General features: G+C 41.0%; 1 protein-coding gene across 3 annotated transcripts in view; it reads left to right on the top strand.

The window, feature by feature from the left end:
• The window catches only part of MCF2L2 (MCF.2 cell line derived transforming sequence-like 2), a 115,293-nt gene that overhangs the window by 60,198 nt on the left and 33,608 nt on the right, over window positions 1-21,487 (top strand). For all 3 annotated transcript variants that reach the window (XM_083868529.1, XM_083868530.1, XM_083868528.1), the window contains exons 16-18: window positions 16,313-16,379; window positions 17,526-17,641; window positions 18,932-19,001. In XM_083868529.1, coding sequence (XP_083724655.1) covers window positions 16,313-16,379; window positions 17,526-17,641; window positions 18,932-19,001 — 253 coding nt within the window. The remainder of the gene's footprint in view (window positions 1-16,312; window positions 16,380-17,525; window positions 17,642-18,931; window positions 19,002-21,487) is intronic.

The following is a 21,487-nucleotide window of genomic DNA, read 5'->3' as shown; positions in this document are numbered from 1 at the left end:
GAGGGGAATGTCTGATTCATCACCGAAGAACATCAATAGGAAGTCGGTCTCCATGGGCAGTAGGACTGAGACAGAGCTACTTAAAAAACAAACCAAAGAAAGTGCTATGAATAAGCCTTCTTTGAATACATCTTTGCCAAACTTTTGTAAAGAGGAAAACTGGGTTAAAAATGGCATTCAAGTTTAGTTGAAAAGCCACCACAATGCTGTGCCTTGTGTGATTTTATAGAATCACAGAATCATAGATTTCTCACTGACTATAAATATCACACACAAACTCATTGTGTATCTCTAATTCTTTCACAAGACTGTGATTGATCTGAATCACGCCTGACCTCATCATTGACTTCATAGAAATTTAACTATTGCATATCATGACAATTAGGGTCTGTTTGTCACTTTGCAACCATGAATCTGACAACATCATTGTGAGGCAAGGAATTGTTTTCTTTCCACACGTAAGAGAGAAAATAGAGATAGGGATACTGTTGTCAAGGTCACCCAGCAAAAGTGGAGCAAGGGTAAAACCTGAGCAGCTGATGATCCTATGGAAGGATGTGTTGTTTTGCAATACAGGTTTTGCTTGGGAAACTTCAAGGCACTAAGGAGTTTTTTACTTGATCTCTCCTTTCTCCTGCTGTGTGTCTTAGTATGACTAAATACTGTATAGCAACTTTCCAAGATTTCTCTTTGTCTATTTGATTCTGCAGTAAGATGAAATATAATTCTGTGCAATCTTCAGTTCACTTTAGAAGGAAAAGTTTGTAGGTCATTGTGGAAATTTGATGTGATACTTCAGCAGTGTTTAAATAACAATAGAAATAACCTTATAAACAAAGCTTTGTTCCTTTTTTTTTACCAAAATGATAATTGTTGATTCCTTCCCTAGTTCACAAGTGTGATGGGGTTTTTTTCCATACGTTATTCTTCTTTCTTACTTTTAAGTGTAATTTTTGCATTATCTGTGTCTGGATAATGCAGCTCCCAGAAAATACAGCTTCAATGAGTCACATTCTCAAAATCAGGAAATAGCTTCAGTATTTAAGATGTGTTTATGTGGAAACATCATTCAGACATAATTACAAGCTTTGAAGAACCAGGTCCGTAGAAAACAAAGTCAGAGGTATTTAAATTATTGAACAAAAATAACTATATCTAATCAGCACTGCAAAGAAACTGAGTTTGTCTTACAGTTGTGTCCAATTTTTTCCTGAAAAGTGACATCTGCTCAAAGGATGAACAAGCTTTCCTTTGTCCTCACTAATGTCTCATCTTGATTGATCTGGATTTTCTCCAATTGATGTCACTGAAGCAATCACACTTCATCCTGCTTCTCACCCAAAATTACTGTAGGAAATTTCTATCTGTACCTCTTCATAGGTTTTGTTTCTCAGTAAACAGAGTGTAAAATGGACTTCCCTTCCCTTCCCTTCCCTTCCCTTCCCTTCCCTTCCCTTCCCTTCCCTTCCCTTCCCTTCCCTTCCCTTCCCTTCCCTTCCCTTCCCTTCCCTTCCCTTCCCTTCCCTTCCCTTCCCTTCCCTTCCCTTCCCTTCCCTTCCCTTCCCTTCCCTTCCCTTCCCTTCCCTTCCCTTCCCTTCCCTTCCCTTCCCTCTTTTCCTTTCCACTTTCCCTTCCCCTTTCCATTTCCTTTATATTAAACCAAATCTTGTTAGGTCCTCTGTTGAGATAAAACTTATTTAGAAATTAGGCTTCACCTTTTTTTTTTCCCAGTGATGTGGGTAGGGAGAGTCTTTCAGAGCACCGCCCTTATTTGTTTACAAATTACATCTTAACCATCCCTACTGGGCCATATCTGTCCCACTCAGCCCGGGCAGAAGTGCTGAGCCGGTTGTGTCTCTATACCCACAAAGCAGGAGGCAGCCCTCTCTGGCTGTTCTGAGAGGCCCTTCACACGGGGTTTTCCCCAGGAAACCTCCCCTGGCTGTAATCACACTGTCTGCACATACAGGCTCAGGTCACTGAGTGTTTAGAGAGAGCAAAGTGTAAAGGGAGTGGATGTGGGACAGTGCAGTTTGTAGGGATGAGGGTTTAGGCAGGTGGATCCTGCTACACAAACAGCCTTTCCATTTCATGCAGACCATGGGGCCAATATCAGCCCATGTTGTGGGTTTGATTTGTCTACGGGCCATTCATTGGCTTCACACCCACCCAGAAACCTCAGGCCCTATTTCAGAGTAAATAAGGAGTTGATCAGATTCAACAGAACATGAAGAAACACCTAGATGTTACAGTTTTGTAGAATGGTTTGTAGTTCCTGCAGATTTTTGTTAAGCTGCTGTGGTCTTACTGCTTCCTACTGTATGAGCAACATGTTTTAGCTATTCTTGCCCAGTGGAAGAGGAAGGTGGAAGGGAAATTCCATAAAATACTTTGTAACACAGAAGCCTACTTACCAATGAAGTATTTGTACAAGGAGGTTGGGATCAGAGATCTATCATTTAACGCTTCTGAGCCTTTGAATCTACAAGGAGCCCTGAGGAAGCCACAAAGTGATCTCAGAGGGGTTGTGCCAAGTGCTTCTGGCCCACCTGCTGCTGTCTTCATCCTGCAGACCCATCCCAATGGGATGGATTGGCATGATCCAACAGCACCTGTTGTATTGTCCAGTGCAGCCCAGTATGGTCCAGGTCCAAGATCATTTGAGAGGAGATATTCAGTCAATGGAGAGACAATCTAAAAATCCAGAAGCACAGTTCACAGTTCTGTTTGATAAGCTGAACCAGCATATTTCTGTGTATCCTTGAGGTGCTTCATGTATGAGACGCGTGAAAGTCTTTCGCAACCACATGACTTTGTGCTTAGACTGTGAGTATAACAGAGCTGGGCATTTTTGACAAAATTTAAAGCAAGACAGCCCTTTCTAGTTCATTTGCACAAATGACTGTAGGCAGCCTGTTCCTGTAGCAAACTGGCCAAATCCATGGAGTCCTAATTACTACATTCCTTAGTATCTTAAATGCATTGACTACTTTTCTGAGATATTATCCAATTGATATTCAAATGTTATTGTGGGGAAATTATTTGGTCGGGTGTCCTGTGGTGTGATTTTATGGCTGGAAATCTGATTCATAGATCTATTCCCAAAATAGTTTCACAACCAGTTTAAGCTCATTTAGGGCTGCTGCTGTACCTTTTGCTCTCCCTCCCCACACCCACCTCATGTAGTCCCTTCTTACCCCTTGCACAGGGCTGGCAATTGAGCAGCTAGTATGACCTTTTTTTTCTTCTTTTTTGTGAGGTTGGTTTTGAGCTGGGTCAACTCCTTTTGCTCACCAGTTTACCTGAGTGTGCATGCTGGTGTACACTCACTGTCAAATGCTAGGAAGGGGCCAGGATGGAGTGACTGGGAGCATGCAGAGATGCATAGTTGTTCCTTTATAGTTATGGAGTGGATAAATTGATCAAGAAACTCCATCCAAAAAGCTGATATTGGCAATCCCCATTACATAGGAAACTAAAATTCCTGTAAATTTGGAGTATTTTTCTGTTTGATTTGCTTTGGATCTGATAAACCCAGCATTTTTCTAGTCCACCTTGCAACAACGGCTGAGAGACTGTCGGGCAGCATTAGTGCTTCATTTTGAAAACACAGAAGTATGACATCTGTTCCAGGGCTTTCAGAACACAATTTCACTCTTTTCATGAGATGACCCCAAAATCTTTCATCTGGTTTTGGTGTTCTCAGTGAGTGGTCAACATGGCCTTGACAGAGAACGCTTACAAGCACAACAATGTGTATCTTAAAGTGATTGATGTGCAGTGGAAGGAGTTACAGTGTTATTCATGTTCCATCTTCATTCAGGTCTATTACTGCTGAATAATAAGTTGAAAATTGCAAGACATTGGTGGTTTTGTACTCAGATGAGACATGTCACATAAGCAGCATAATCCCTGCTTTCTGAATTAAATTCTCAGGAGACAGTAACCTCTCCTACATTTATGTTCAGATAGAATTAACTTCATGAATGACCAGTTCCAGGGTGTGGAGTCTGAGGTATAATTTTTGTGACTTTAATGAAAGAAAGTCAAGTTTAAGAATAAGGGGTGGCCTCAGCTATCACATACATGTGGAGCACTTCTGTGCATATGCAAAATAGTCTCCAAGCATGTACACAGTCCAGACTCACTGCTAGACCTCTGAACATGCACATAAAATGTGCTTTACATTCTGAGGAAACCTGTGGAGCATCTGGGATCACTTCCGCACACCAGCAGCCAGCTCTCACTTTGCATATTCACATCCTGGGGTGTGCAGCCTGTGTGCCTGAAGGTGTTTGTGCCCTTAAATGACAGGTTCCAGTTGTACATTTGGATATTATTTAAATCTAAGAATTCTTTAGATTCAGTGTATCTTATTATCTGGTCGGTGTTATTGATCTAACAAGGACTGGGAACCTCCATAATTCAGTCTGTGCATCACTCTGAGCATAAGTGTATCACTGAATCATCAGGTTGTGTGGGTAGAGCAGGACAGCACTTCTGCCCTGGGTAAAGAATTAGAAGCTATTTTCAGAATGAGAATATTGTGCCAGAGCCCTATTCTAAATCAGCATAGCAAAGTTGTGCTGACATTAGGTCTGGGAATTGCTAAATTTAGGTGTGGACTGGTGTCAAAAATACTAGTAGCTCAGGGAGTGCTACTAAAAGCTTTGCTGTCCAAGTGCCTATTGTAATCATCAGAGCTGTGTATGGCAGGAGAGAACTAAGTTTCCTGATTTCATTGGCCAAAGATGTGTAGCTTCTACAGGAGGCAGAGATAAATATTAGAATCATAGAATAGTGTGGGTTGGAATGGACCCAAAAATCTTGTAGTACAACTCCCCTACCATGGCCAGGGAACTTTTCAATAGAACAGGTTGTTTAGAGCCCCATCCAGCCTGGCCTTGAACACTCTCAGGGATGAGTAATCCTCAGCTTCTCTGGACAGCCTGTTCCAGTGTCTCACCACCCTCACAGTAAAGAATTTCTCCCTGATATCTAATCTAAATCTGTCTTCAGACAGTTTAAAACCATCATCCCTTGTACTGTCACTACAGGCTTTGGTAAATGTCTCTTGCTTATAAGCCCCCTTTATATTTTGAAAGGCCATAAAAGGGTCTTCCCAAAGCCTTTTCTTTTCCAGACTGGACAACGATTTCCCCCCTTTACATGGCATAAGTAAGATCCATTGCAAAAGTTTCCATTCAGTGTCTAAATGGAATATATAACAAATTTTGTTAAAAATGTTGCTTCTGTTACAATTGAAAGAAAGTGATTTTGTTGAGTGTTACAGTAGGAGCCTAACTGCATGTCCTTCCAGTCTGATTTCCAGGCCCATTAAAACTTCCAGCTGGTAGAGGGGAAGAACTTGGAGTCTACATTTTAAAAGAAAAACCATGTTCTTGCCTTTATCAATAGGCACAGAGAGCTGTTTTCTTCCACCAGACTTAATGAAAGTTCAGACAGCAGGAGAAATTTCAAGAAGCCACAAGCCATTTCTTGTTTGCCATCATCTCTTTCAACTTTTACAAAATCTCTGTTTTCAGAGAAGTTTCCCTGTTGGGCAGATTGGCTCCAGCCCTTACAAGTCTAATTACAGCCTAAAGGGTTGGGAAGATCTTTGAAGTGAAGTGTATGCTGCCATGTAGGGAGATCTGGCTGCTGATAGAAATCTGTGTAGAATAGCAAGGAGAGATGTATTCCTATTAGAGCTCCAAATATTTCTGGGAATTGGGAAAATTATTATGAACAGGAGAAAAAGAATTCTTACTGTTACAATGCAGTAGTTGACTGAGTATTCTGGAGGCTTCCTGAAGTCCTTGAGTCCTTGTGTCATTGCTCCCTAAGAGTCTAGGAGGTAAAGAAAAGCTGAAAAAAAAGCACTCTCAGTATGTTTTCTTACAAAATTTGCACTTAATCGAATATCAAAGAGTATTTAGCAGTCACTTCTGCTATTATCTCTCATACCTGCTTGCTATTGGATACTAAGGTTATTTTAACGCTCTTCAGAAATTCCAGGAATTCCTCCACTTGTTTTCTATGCAGTTGTTCTGCTGCCTGTTGGCTCAGGGCAGGCTCCTGGAATGCAGCTGGCCACATGCATATCCTGGATGGTTGGTTTGGTTTAGGCCCATGGGGTGATTAGGATCAGAGGTATCTTCTGTCCTGTCCCATGTCACAGAAATGAGTGTGCTCCACTAGAAAAGAGCTGAAGATTTCTGCAAGCACATAGTCAGTGGGCAGCAATCTCCCTCCTCTTCCTCTGCCTATCCAGGACAGGACTAAAAGTCTGCTCCCTCGCACTCCCCATCCAGCTCAGGGTTTATAGAGGACATGCAAAGAAAGACAGCTCTGTGCTGGCTTAGGACTGGATGCATCTCCTCTGAAGAAGCACATGTGGACTTGAAGTTTTATGTGTTTGTTCCTCCCCTACCGGTCAGTAACTTGTTCACTTCGCCATAAAAACCTGACTTTGCTGTGGCATGGCAGGTTGACAGTCCTTGGCATTTATGTATTTGCATTAAGGACCCTTCGAAATCCCAGGTAACACAGGCACAAGCCAAGGAGCAGAGGAAATTAGCCCTGCTATCAGTGCCAAGCTGATGAATGGGGAAGGAGAGACACTGGTGTGATTTTATACCGCCTCAGTTCAGGTAATGCTGCTTCCTCTGTAAAGGGCAGAACAGTGACAGTCTCCACTCTCTCACTGAAACAAACCAGGAGCAGTAGCACCTTTCAGAGTGTAAAGTTCTCCAGACAGCTGCCGAAGCCTTCCCTTTGCACATTCCCACCAGTTTCAATGGAATCTGTTTCTAAACTGTAGTTAAAAACATGCAGCTCCAGTGTGTCAATTAGTTCATGGAGTGCTGAGCACTTCACATTGTTATTTACAACTGCACAAAGAGCACGTCATGTTGCCTAATCAGATGTCATTGACTTGCACCCACACTGAACTGATCTAAATAATTGCACGGTTTGCAGGACAGCAGCAGACAGGACAGAGCAGACAGCACTCAGTCGCATGTAGTGAGTGATTCAATGGAGCAGTGTTTTATCAATTGCACTGTGCAGTAAATCACTGCTGACTTTACTTCCTGCATTTAACAAGTTGCTCATTAACTGGGGCTATAACAACTAGGTTTGGAAGATTAGTGGCGTAATCACGTTTAGAATTCTGTATTCACTTCTCAAAATTCATGTGGATTTTTTCACCCAGCAGAAACATTCTTTCTTTGTATGAGTCTAGAAAGGAATTCTGTTTTACATAGTATGACTTGTCTGTCCAGCAGCTCCTCCGTAGACTCTGCAAAGTTCCTGTGCATATGCAGATGATTCAATAAACTGTTGCTGATCTTTCTCTGTAGCCTCTGTTTGGGAGCTTTATTTGCATTTCTAGTTATTACAAACCTGCCTTCAAACACTTCCCTGGTTAATGGCCGTGTTGGACAAACTAGCACGGACAGTCTTGCCTTTATGGCATCTGACCTGCATTAGAGCTAAACAATGTGGTCCTGAGCGTGCTCTTCTTGGTTAAGGTGCATAAGTTCTATTTGTCTGTGCTGGCTCCCCCAGCAGTCCTGTCAGACCAGACTTGCTGTGTGGGCAGAGGACACCAAGAGCTTCAACCTCTGTAAGAGCCGTGCCTGGTGCAGTGCTCTTACCTCTGCCAGGCAGCTGTGCCCAGCCCCAGCTCAAACTACAAACACTGGAGTGGCAAACAATGCATTTCTCACGTAAACAAGGCTTGTGTAAGACCTGCAGCAGCCACTGAGGCTGATAAACCAAGCTCCCTGTTCTTCTGGGGAGAAAAGGAGAAGAATGGCTGTCATGAATGAGCCTAGAAATCTCTCTGTCCCATTGCGTTATCTTGGGATTATTTGGAGAATTACCCATTAGCAGCTGCTTAGAGAGAAAAGTAAGAAACCCAAATGCTGGGTAATGTCCTTCCAGTTTCATGCAATCTGCAATTACGATAGTTTCCCTCTGAGTTTCCTACTGAGTAAAGTGGCCCTCTGAACACATTCTCCAACTGGAGTCTATCTGACAGTTCTCTAAAGTTTCTTTCTAAATTGGGAATATCTTCCAAAAGAGTCCCTTCCTTTTTCTCTAAGTTTATAATTAAATTCTGCAGGCAGTGTTTCGGGGTGTGGCAGACAGGGTTGCCCAAAGTATAGCTTAGTAAATGGATGTGGATGTTGCTGAGAGCTGTGATTCCCTGTCCCTGCTGGGTGGATTGTGGTAGCTGCACATGGCAGGATCCTTGCCTGCCCCTCCGGCCCAGATTACTGTGGCTGAGGAAGTGTGACACACAAAAAAGGGTGTTCGTCCTCAGCCGTGGCAGTTCACAACTTACTGACTGATGTAAATGTGCCAAGAAGAGATTAACTAAAGCATAATATGTGTTCCAGTTACTCTTGTAAACTTCGTTTGAGCTTGTCAGAATTTTCTCTCCCTGTTCCATTGCCATTGTTACATAACTAACACCTAAGTTTATTACTCCCAGGCCCCCAAAAATTCTGATTCTTGAGGATATCTAAAATCAGGGCTCCAGATACACTAGAGTTTGGGCTGGAGGACCATATATTGTAAGTCTGGCACAACGCTGTGTCCTATTACAGGAAGAAGCAGATTTTGCAGGACGGAGTTTCCTTAGGGTCTCATCTCAGACTGAAACCATAGAACCATAGAATCATTTCAGTTGGAAAGGATCTTTAAGATCATCAAGTCCAGCTGGTACCCCAGCACTTCTAAGGCCACCACATAACTATGTCCCCAAGTGCCACATCTACACGACTTTTAAATACCTCCAGGGATGGTGACTCCACCACTTTCCTGGGCAGCCTGTTCCAGTGCTTGAAATACAGACCTTCAAAGGATGAGGCATCATCACCAAACTTATCATCTCACTTCCAAGTGCAATATGAACTTCACTGGTCTACCCTCTCCAACATAAACTCAGACCTGTCCATAAGACCAATTATTATTAATTTTACTAATAAAACTAGTTCTTCATTCTACCCAAGTGGCCTTATGAAGACTTGCAGAACAAAGCTATCAAAGGCAGATCTGCCATGAGACTGAAAATCACTGATGCTCTTCTCCTCCTGAGGAAGTTGGTCCTTCAGGATAGACTTTGTTTGCCGTTTGCACAAAGTAAATGATAGTTCTGTGTTGAGCTTTTGGATCCCAATTGAAAATGGCTCTGTATGGCACAAAATGTCCTTTGCAGGGACAGGAAGGGGACAAGTGAGTACCACAGGCAAGAGAGGTGTAAGTCACAGCACTATGAGAGGTCCTCTGCAGTAAGGGATTAGGGTGGTGTAGGAATCTGTAGGGAGAAGAGTCACCTGTGCCTAAATCCTTCCCTGTCTCACCAAGGCACCCACCAGCAAGGAGACCCATCTGAGACTACAGAGCATTTTGGAGAGAGGCTGGTTTAGGTTTACTTAGAGCCTGAGCTCCCGCAGTCAACATGAATTCTCAGTATAAACAGTGTCCATTAAGTTTCCTTTAACCTACTTCTGGGTTTTATATCGCTGGTCTTATCTGAAAGTTTTGGGGTTTTACCACTGTAACTTTTGCTGTTATTGAAAAAGTACTTTACCACCCTGTGTGGGAAAATCCACAGCATTGTCAGCCCTTATCAGATTTCTTGCTCAATGAGGTCAACTGATATTTGGATATTGTTGTATTGTGTCTACAAAGGAATGGAAAAAGCATAGAGCATGTAATCTGAAAGCAGTTGCTGTCGTAAAAGTCAAGTTGGGCATAGAAAAAAGCTATTAAGTATTTTTTTCAGAAGTCAGAAACTATTACATGTCTAGAGTTTTACCTGCTCTATTTTCAACTTCTAAGAAAAAGGCAGCCAGGAAGAAATTACTGCCAGGACACAAAACCCCCGTGAATTTCCCACATGAGTAGGACGTGCAAAATCTGAAGTGCTTCATTTCAGAGCCTTATCTTTTGAATATCAGCTGTGACTGATATACATATATATATATCAGTGATATATATACATCACTGATGTATACTCATAAGGTATGTTCTAATCATTGCTAGCTAAAAACAAATATGAGAGTAAATGTCAGTGTTCATATATTAATTACCTTTGCTTTTATGCATATATTTATATTTCTACATTTTAAAAAGCCATGAGCTTCCTTTGTTGGCTGGTGAACTTAGGTATCCACACGGGCTTCAGTTCAGCAGATCAAATCCATCCTTAAGCAAGTGTAGTGAAGAGTTATGTCATCCTCCTCTCTCCTCACTTTAAATCCTTTATGCAATATAGTTTGTTTGCTGATCTAGGAAATCACCACGTTTTCTTTTGACTGGGTAATATTTCTAAAGAAGAATACTGAAATCTGAGTAATTATTTTAATTCTGTGGCCTGAATATTCATACTCATGATCTCATGCAAACAAAGAAATGACATGGAAGTCTGCACAGTGTGGGAGCAACCTGTTAACCTGCAGTGTCCCAGTTACATCAGATATTTCACAAGCATGTGTGTGTAGTAGTTTCTATGGATCTCAATTTACTACCAACCTACTATAATCTGCTAGGATATGACCTAATACTAATAACTCTTAGCAGTTACACTGTTTCTGTATATAAACTATTCACGTGCTCCTAGCTAATTGATTACTCAGTGTTGAGGTATCACAGAGCTAAATATATTTTTATCACCAAACAGAAACAGTACAACTGCAAGATTAAAACCAAAATCATGAGGGGGGCCTGATGGATAGTTCACAAATATGGGTAGTTGACAAAATATGTACACAGCTGTGTGGTCTGTTATTTTGGCCCACAGTAAGGACCAGGCTGTAGCATCCATGTTGTCTAAAGGTAGCTCAAATTTGGGTTCAGAATAGCATCTTTTCAGTGTAGATGCACAGTTGAGATGAGAAACAACTCCTGTGTGACTTTTAGTCCTCTATTCATATTATTCCTTTCTGTAGGTGATTTAATTAATTTACCTCTCCATTAACAACTATGCTCTGGTTCCTATAATGTAGGTCAACTAATTAAGATATATAAAAATATTTCCCCAAGGTCATTTGTTTTGGGAACAATGAATGTGGGACAATTCCTTTTATGTGAAGAGTTCAGATCATTTCAGAAGAAGCAAAATATTATAAATGGTGACTTTGGTGGTGAAATATATTTCTAACAAAGACACAGTCCTCCTGGTCAGAAGAACTTCCATAACAGCTGGAGCAAATCCATTTGACATTGCAGCAGGCAATTACAATAACTTGAGCAAAGGGTACTAATTTTGAGATAGGGTGGAGTGTATTACCTAAGTACCTTGTGCTTCTCAAAGTTGCTTAGTTGGGTTTTGTTTGCAGACATGAAATGTACTTTAAGAACAATTGTTGTTCTTTTGAGGCATTGCTTTCACTGGGAGGAAAAAATATAAAAAAAGGAGTACATGGCAGAGAAATCAGAACTGTTTTCTGTATCAACTAATATATACTGTATCAACTAACAACGAGTTCTGTTGAAACAAGTGTTCTTACGTCCAGAATGATCTTTTATTCCACTTTAGGGGGTAAACTACTGCAACTGACTCATTACTCAAATTTCATTTGCACAACCTCAGTTGAGAATACTTTTCAACTGAAAAAGGCCTTTTTAGCACTGTGAGAAACAAACAAAAAAATTTCTCTTAAATGCAATTATATAGGTGAAATGGAAGTTTTTCTACTCAGCTACTGATGTTCTGTCATTTCTTTTCATTCTATAGCAATGAGATAATTTAGAGATTTTATGATTAGACCAGTCTTAGAATTTCTTGTAGTGATTTCTAATTCAAAACTGGATGTGATATTTATTACTGATTCCATTTCAACTGCAACAATGAGACTTTTATCAAATACTACCTACAAAGAAGATGCCATTGCAAAAAAATACTGTTTGTTAAATTTTATTTACATTCAGAAACAGAAAATTCACAGTACTTAGAATTAGCCAGAGTGCTGGACCAGGGAGATTTTTACTTCTGTGCTCATTTTTGCAAGCCAGTAAATTATTCACTCTGACTTCCCTTAAGTCCAAGTCTATCCAATGTTGGTATTTTTTCTGTGTTTATGTTTCTATTACACTGCACACAGGTTCTTTCAGTCCTTACTATTGTGTTTGAAGCCTCAGGTACTAAAAGAGCCAGTATTTTCAATTTAAGTAATTATCTATATTAGATATAGTTATAGAAGTGATGGAGGTGAGTTTTTTATTAATTTATTAAATTAAATATTTTGGTCTTGCATAGCCATTTTCTGCTGCTCTGGCTGTTGAAAACACTCCTGTTTTATCTACTGGAAGTTTTTCATCTACTAGAACCATGTGTTTTTGTAAGACAGGTGTGGCAAGCTCATGCACAAGTGCCATTTCTGCTGGTTCCACACCTGTCATGCAATCAGGTTTTCTGCAGCACAATAATTTTGGCGCATCAGTTGTGATTTATGCTGGGGGTCCTTTTCAGAAAAGCTCACTGGTTTAATTCTAATTGATGGCTTCAATTTCTCTTTTGGGATAAGACTCCTTATCAGGACAGGCACGTGTGATAGCAAATCCTGGCACAGAAATAGGATCTGTGAGTGGAGGCAAGCCAATGAATTTGTTAGAGAAATACAGCTATGGAAACAAAAATCCTGAATTAGTTTATATTGTCATCTGAGCAGGATGCATGAGGACAAAGCAACTGAGATTTAGCCAGAGGAGATATTAATAGATTGTGGTAATCTCTAGATAGTATTCCTGCTTAGTGTTTCATTATATTTGATAGGCTTTTTTAAGGCAGCACATATCACAGCAGACAAACCATTCTACCAAAATTATTGTGACAGAGACTTGGAGAATGACCTGACACCCCTGGGGAGCTTGGCCAACCATTCAGTTATGTTTCTTTTTCCTTCTGTTATTAAAGAACAAGAAAGGAGAAAATGTTACTGAGATGAGGTGGTCTGATATGTGTCTGCTTTATGGTCACTGTGGTGAGGACCTTCCAAGTGTGCTCTCAGTTACCCAAAGAAGCCAGCTCAGATAAATACCTACTGACAAAGTTTTGTTGCAGCAAAACAGTATGGTGCAGGGTAAGTTTATACTTATAGCAACAACACTGCTAATTGCTATTTGCACAGTCCAAAGTGATATAAATAGCTGCCTTTGATCTAAATACCGGCACAGGCAGGGGCTGATAGAGAAATGCATCTTTAAAAGTCAAGAGTGATAATTAATACCAGAGTTTACCTCAGTTTCAAGGTTTCACTTACAACCTTGGCTAAAAACAACTTTTCCCAATGCTTTGCTGTCCATTGCAGCTCCTACATTCTCACCCTTGCTGAGGAGCTTCCTCTGTGAAATAATTTTTTTTCTTCACTGCAGCATGGCATGACTAACTTGCCAGAGACAGCACTATTGACAAAGCAGAAATAGTCTTCTTATTACTTTCTCCTTTCTTACCATCCATAATGTGCTGGCACTTCAGGGCTTCTCAGAACTGAGAGTGGTGGAAAGTGGTTCAATGTGTGAGATGTTAGTAGTGCTGCAGGGGCACAGGATATCACAGCTGCCTAAAGCGAGAAAAACGTGTCCAAATGACACCTCTGTAAAATCCCCCTTGTGGGAAATGTGGTCTTGGTGTAGCCAAGTTTCCTTAGAAACCCCGGTCAATCATCCAACCAAATGTGAGCTTGTTGATGCATCGTAATTAGGTTCCATACCAAGAAGTTTCCTTTGCTGGAGGAACATCTGACAACACTGTATCAGTGAGTCTGTGTGTGATCCCTGCCACAAACATACTCTAATTCTGCCAAGCTGTGGTGGCAGCAGGGGCCCAGCCATAGACAGGGCTTTGCCAGGTGGGTGGTGGGTGAGCTCCCTCTGCTAGGACATGTTTAACTCCCTCCACAGAGGGAAAGCTGGACTTCACCTCCTGAACAGTGTTTCCATGTCAGTGTTTGCATGTCAGGAAGCTACTGAGTCAGGCATTCCTGGGATCAGAATATTCTAACTTTGGCTGACTCTGCTGGTTTGGTGAATCTCTTTGTTTCATTGGGGAAGGAGCAAGTATACTTGAGTGGAATGAAGTTTTGCTGACAACAAGGATGTCTACAGATAGGACTTTAGTGGTTTCTCAGATTCTGACCTTTAGGTCAGATGCTTAATCCTTTACCATCCCTGCTGAGATGGCCTATTTGCTTGGGAATGATCCTGGTGAGGAGTTATCCTTGTGAGAACTGCCCATAAGCTTCAGCCAGCTCAGAGTTTTGTTGTGTTTGGACTGCTGCCATGCAAACCTCAAATTCTTGTAGAATTTCTCTGAAATGAATGAACAATACAGTGTGGAAGTTCTCCCCTGCCTCTTTACCTCACGCATCCCAGTTACCCTAGAAATTACATCTAACCTCGTCATGCATGCTAAAGGGGAAAAGGGGGTGGGAAGAGCTGCCTGTGACAATAATCCTGTGAATTGCTGCCTCATATTTTTGTTAAATGTGATACTGGCACCAGGTGTGTGCAGAGTTCCCCTCATTGCCCATGACACTTATGGAGAAGCTCCAGTCCTGGCACAATCAGCAGTGGAACATTTTGGGGGGTTTCCCAAACTGGGGACACCTGAGAGGGAGCAGAGAGAATCATCAGGAGCCCCCAGCCAGTGCAAGAGTGGCCAATGGGACCTGAGTGTGGCCAGGGGAGCACTGGTACAGCCCTTACCCACTGCCCTACCTTGTGCCAGACACTGCAGTTTAGGGCATTATGTCAAGACAGCTATGAAATCTCAGCTATTTTATAACAAAATTTGAAACAGAATAGAATTTAAACAGAAATTTTGTTAAATAGAATTTTAACAGAATTTGAATTTCATTTCAGTTAAAGGTAAGGTCTAGTTTTCTCAGTATTTATACTGTTTCTCAAGCAGTGGTCCATAAAGGAGTAATAGCCTTTGAGACCTGAATAAGTGGTCCCCATCTAGCCTACAAAACCATATTTCCTTGAAAAAGGACTGGGAAAATCCAAAGGAAACCAATAGCCTAGTAATTTTGTAGTAGCCTAGTAATGTTTTAGTCAATCCTTCTGCATTTCAAGCTGCAAGCCGAAATGTGGCTATTTAATTTTCTAATGCTTGCCCAAACCATTCAAACAAGGCTTTATCAGAAGTGGGATTTTTTTTTTAACCTCAAAAAGGACATCCTGAAAAATTGTGGAGAATGAGGAAATCATAGTGGATGCAACAGTACAGATGTGACTCATGATCTGAAGGGCTGACGGGGTCTGGCTGGTGATGTGTGACATGCAAAGCCAGGTAACAGGCACAGACAGGGTGTGCAGGGAGATGCTGGATGAATGCACGTGCTGCTATTGATGCCAAGACTTGCCTACACTTTAATGGCCTCAGGTTGTGTGCTGCTCATGGCTGGCCACACTCCAGCTCCTCTAGACATTATTCCCTAGTGTCCTTCTGGGGATGTGTTTTGGCTCGAGGTAGTCTTGCTTAAAGACTCTCAAGAAGCACAGGCCAGGAAAAGAACACCAGGTACTTGTCTTTTCCTACTGCTCAAACCTCTGGAGGAGCTGCCCTGAAAATTTTGTTAATAACAGTAGTAAAGACAACACTTTCTTGATAATATGGGACATTTGATGCATAAAAACATGAGAGAGCTAATGCAATTTTGTTTTAAAACTTAATTAGTTATTTGTCCAAAAGTGAATTGGTTACATTCATGTTTCTCTGAAATAAGTCAGGCATCTTCAAGATATATGTCTTCAAGTTACCTAGGAGCATTAAACTAATATTAGAAAAGTCAAAACATAGTAAAAGTATTTTACTCTAATCTACTTTCATGTTTTCAGACTTCTGACATCATCCTGTTGACTCTTTTTGCATTGTATTAAAGGGTGGACGTCTAGTCACTGATTTTGTTTATTTTATAAAAGAAATGAGACAGAAACATTAGCATAGTTCTGAAGTATAGTTTCATTTTATTGAGTATTAGTTATTCTTATAAGAGAAACCTTTTTTTTTCTTTCCTGGGATTTTTTTTTTTTTTTCAGTTTGCGGGTATATAAATGACAAAAGAATCCAAGATGAAGTTTAAAATTAGCTGAAAAAAATTACGGTCCAATGTAATGTGTTTAGGTCTTTTAATCTTATCAACAAGGCACAATATTGAAGAACTGAGAAATGACCTTCAGAAGGTTTTTGTGTCTAGTCAAGGGCATAAGCAGGAATATGTAAGGAATAGCATTTTTTTTCTTTCACATGAGCTTGGTTAACACTATGACTCCCTACATTCTTGTCTTTCAGCCACATAATCAATGAGCTGATAGAAACAGAACGGGTTTATGTAGAAGAACTTCAAAGTATAATAGAGGTAAGAAACTCTTCTGAAAATACTTTTTGGTGCTTAACCTCTAAGTCATCACTGCAGGTGCACATCCTTCATGGGCTGAGAACTCCCACCTCCTGTTTATAACACACAGGCTGTGTTGACAAGATAGCTCAGCCTTGGAGATGAAGAATGGGAAGGATATTTTGAACACCCTTTCTCAGGGCTTAAAGGAAAAGGCACCTTCTCTGGCCCAAGCCCACAGAGTGACTATCTGCATGGTTCAGAAAGATATGGACAGAGAGAGTTAATAATGTCTTTTCAAAATATTAGCAATAAGTCTCAGAAGCAGCACCTTTGATGGCCATGGGGCCAGACACTAAATTCTGTGCATGCACATTTGGAAAGTGATTAAGAAAAAGGAAGGTGCCCCTCCTGCTCCTCTTTGTTGTCCCGTGTTGTGCTTGAACACAGAAAAAAGCAGCTCATGCTGCAAATATAACTCTTGAACTTTTGAAACTGATAGGATACCTAGGATACCTACACAGCATACCCAGTGTGTGTGGAGTCTGAGGTCCCTAATCTTTGGGAGGACAGAATTGAATAGGGATCAATCATGCTTATGTTTAGGTGGGGCTTTAGGGACATATGGTCGATTCTTTATTGCATTTGTTCCATGGGACCTACCTGGCAGGTCTGGCAATTGATATATTACTCCTGATTTCAAAATCAGAATGTTCTTCTCTCAAAGTTATTATTGAAGAAACAATCCAGTTTTTACAAGATTAAAAAAAAAAATAGTTAATTCAAATACCACAGTTTAACAAATAAATCCAAACTAACTCTTGTGCAGTGAAGCAGGGTAGCAGAAAGATATTTGTCTGCCATTCTCAGCAGTTTCTGTCCCTACATGACCCAAATGGCTTTTGAATCCTAAACACATAATTTCATCTATTTTTTATTAACCTTGTGACCTGTTCATTTGCGGTTAGAATGTGTTTGCACAGTTACAGGGTAAAATCTCTGGGGAAAATTAGAAGCATCAGAAATCCATGGGAGCAACAAAGCAGCAGGCATGGGAGGATCTTTGTTTGCTCTGTCGAGAACAAAAGCACATGGACTTTGGGGCTTTCCAGTGCCAAAGTACCACAGTAAAAACAGGCTGCTTTTATTTTCCACTTTTCTCTGCAGGGGTACGCTTCAGAAATGGACAATCCCAATTTAGTACATCTGATTCCATCTGCACTTCAGAACAAGAAGGAGGTTCTTTTTGGGAACCTCCCAGAAATCTACTATTTCCACAACAGGTACATGGGAACTGGTGGTTTTCCTGCATCCTTGGGTGCCACCATCATGTCCAGTCCTTTTCTGTCGGGTGTTTTGTCATGCTCACACATACGCTGGCAGGAAAAGTCATCCTCACTCGGTCTCTGTGTGTGTCCTATAAAACTCATGTGTAGAGAACACCTCCAAGATCATCTGTTTCATATTTTTTTGTTGAAGATTGTACCCTTTGTACATTTACTAGTGATTTCCCCTGGCAGGATCCATTTTAAATGTCCCCTGTGGTCAGTATTTTACCGCCTCTCTTGGTACACTGGTAGATGTCACAGGACTAAATCCTGTTATTTTCTGTCTGGCAAAGCACCTCTGTGAGGAAGTTTTCTTAGTGTTCAGCTTATTTCTGTTATCAGATCAGAAGACATTATATATTTGATACCACTTTTCTTTTTATTCCTCATATAAGATCACAAACCTTTCCAGAAGCTATGTCCATACTATGGACAAGGAAATTCAGAGCCCATAACTACAGAATACAAGTTATGAACAAGATTTACCCTTCTGCAATCGGCTTTTAAAACACAAAGCTTAGGGCAACTTCTATATATTTTCTGCTTTTCCTGGTCTTGCTTAAGCAAAATTGTCTGCAACCAAAGTGGGAATTTAGGAATTTTTTTGAATAATAATTGCCTGTAGGATGTAACAAACAGTTGAAAAAAATTTTTAAAAAAATCTCTTTTGCAAGTTTTAATATTATGCCAGAGTAGTCAACACATGGGAGAAAAAAATATTTTCCACTTTATATATTTAATTTTCAAAGATTGTGTCTTCCATTTGGAGAAAGATGTTCCTCTCCCTTTGCAAGCCCAATCTTTCTTTCCCTAAAGGTTTAGTGCATTGACTGTCACTGCAGAAGCCTTTGGACTACATCCCATATTTTCACTGCTTGCTGATTGAGCAACTGCATCTGACAGAGCATTCCTGTCTTTTCTAGCTGTTCTGAAAAATCCTCATACCCAAATGGAAAGCAAGTATTTGGGCTACAGATTGGAAACAAGTTTCAACAGCCAGAGGAATCAGATGTAGCAGATGCTTGTGAGCAGAGAAAATATGATAATACTTGTGAATTAGGGAATCAGGTGACAGCCACATCCCATTTTTCTAACATATATATTTCTTGGTGTGTCAGAACTGTTACCTTCCCCATTGAATCCTCATATTACAAAAATGAAGGCTTTAAGCTGGATTTACACAGAAGCTAACACACAAGGTGAGTGGGATTTTACATTACTCTGCTCTTTTTTTCTCCCTCTCAGGATTTTCCTTAAGGAGATAGAACATTGCATTGAAAACCCTGAGCTTCTTGCCCGATGCTTTTTGAAAAGAGTAAGTATATCCTTTTTCAGGTCTGAATGAATCTCTATAGTCTTATCCTACAGCACTCCCATCTTTTCACTGTGTTTGCTTTTGTGAATGAGGGAAACTCCTCTAAGCAGATATTCCCAAATTATGCCACAGTAACCAAGCATGTATCTAACCCTTTACCTGTTTTACTGACAGGAAGAGATCTGTTATCAGTGTTTTACAAGTATTTTAAGTCCCATTAAAGTGAAAAAATCCAACAAATAACAGGATCCAAGTGTTTGACATGCTTTTCACATCGGACACATCTATAGCAGGAGTCTGATGTAACCCAGACACCACCCTGCAGTAAATAAGCAGAGAACGGTATCGGTGTCGCAGCAGGTTGCTCTGGGTGCAGACAACACATCCTGTTCCTGCTTTATCTTATCTCTCTCTTCTCTGCACCATTCAGGACACTTGGTCCCCTAGAACTGTCCCAGCAGAGTCTGCTGCTGTCCTTGCATGGACCCCACCAGCTCCATAAGACTCTGTGAGGTCGATTCCCTTTACTTCTTCACATAACCAGTGGGATTCTCCCTCTGCTGTGAGGTGACTCTCAGGGCCCAAGTGCTGCAGCAGCTCTCTCTGAGAGCTCCCAGTGATGTCCCTCCTCCACCCCCACTCAGCCTGACCATTAGTTCTTTCCTGCAACACAACCAAAGGTGCTTGTTTATATAGCACTCCTTCAGGGGCCCTACTAACGAAAAAAAATCTGTTTGGGTGGTTTGCTACTGCTTTCAGAGTTTGACAAAACTGTGTGAATAAGGCTCTGTGTTTTGCACAGGAAATGAAAGTGGCATGAGAAATGGGAAAATCTGTCCACTGTAGTCAAAGGTACCTCCTGCTTCTTCTATATACTTCAGGTAGCATTTGCTGCTTTTCCAGAGCACACATTAAATGCAGACACATTTGGATGAACCAGTCAGGGGTGCTGAGCACTGCCACATTACTAAGATTTAATGGGAATTGTGAGCATGTGATACTTGCAAAGGGTATGCTTCCAATTTACAAACAGGTCAGGCTGGAGACAATCATACAAGTGCAAATGGGATTATATGTCTATTGGATTATTTTCTGTTTAACAACAAAGCATTTAGAGCTTGAGTAAAGGACACTACTAAGGTATATGTTGTTATCCTAGGATTCAGATGCTGGGCAGGAAAATACTGTGGTGAAATCATTATGCAAAAGAGGATAAGCAGTCTGAAGAATGCAGATCTTTGAAACCCAAGAATGTAAAATAGTCCATGTGTTGCATATATCCCTAAAGAATGCAGCTAAATAAAAATTCTTGGTATAGAATTGTTCCTATGATTCTGCAGAAGGTACAAATTCTACGTTTAAATGTTGTAGCTTATGTCTCTCTGTAGAAACAGCTGTTAAGTCCAATTCCCCTCACTATTCTACCAATATGAAAACAGCACCAAAGCTGGGGTTCAGGTATGAAGTGAAAGAAAACCAGTCTCTCCATCGCCTTAGCTCATCAGTTTCTGTGGCCTGGTCAAACTACACTAAATCTATCTAATAAGAGGTTAAATCATGCATTTGCTTTCTCCCTATTTCAAATTTCACACTAAGAAAGCACAAGCTTCTCTCTTGAGATGTCTCTGCTCACACACTAGCACCTTTGATTCAAGAACTTGCCCTTATGTTCTGTTTTTAGAAGAAGCCACATAAAGTCCAGAAATGTGTTGTTTCTGTTGGACTGCCTTTAGGAGGCACAAACAAAAGTCTGGTTGTGTGTTTGTGTTCCCCACGATTTGGCAGCTTTTTATGCCTTCCTGCTGAGCAGTGGCTTCTGGCTGCCCTGTGAGTTATGGCTGCGCTTGCTATGACAGGGGGAAACAGAAGCAGCTGCTGCTGTTCCAAGTGATACCGAGTTACAGGAGGAAACTCACATTGTTTCAGGTTCTCCTTCTTTGTATGTGTGTGACCATCCTGCCACAGCAACAGGCTGGGCCTATAATTAGAAACAGACAGTTTATTTGAAATTCATACTTTGAAGAGTTTTACCCTGTCTGATCACACTGGGCCTTTTCAACCCTGATTCCAGAGCTGCTTGAAAGTACCCTGAGAGCTGCAGTGAGACACTTTGGTGCCAGAGTTACTCCATCCCCTGCCAACCATTCCTCTGCCATGTCCCTACACACTCTTCCACCTCCACCAATGCCACCTGGTCAGCTCCCACCATGAATGTGAACCCTTCATCTCAGCTGATGGGAGAAACAGGCTGTGGAGTCTCTCTCTAGCTTCTCTCTGGCTTTGTCTCCTGGAACATGGTAGCAGAATCTGGTAAAAGATGAGCCAGAAATGCCTTTCTTGTTCTCCTTCCACTTTGTCTGGCCTTGTTTAGGGCATGACCTTCATATGAGCTAAATTACAAGTGAGCCAGCTCAACTTTACCCACATGGCAGCTATTTTACCATCACCAAGATGCTTTCCTCACTTGCAGCTCTGTGTGGTCAAGG

Source organism: Zosterops lateralis (genome assembly GCF_965231275.1).
Source record: "Zosterops lateralis genome assembly, chromosome: 10".
In the NCBI taxonomy this organism is placed as follows: domain Eukaryota; kingdom Metazoa; phylum Chordata; class Aves; order Passeriformes; family Zosteropidae; genus Zosterops; species Zosterops lateralis.
The sequence above is the reverse complement of the archived record's forward strand: the minus strand, read 5'-3'. Positions and strand labels throughout refer to the sequence as shown.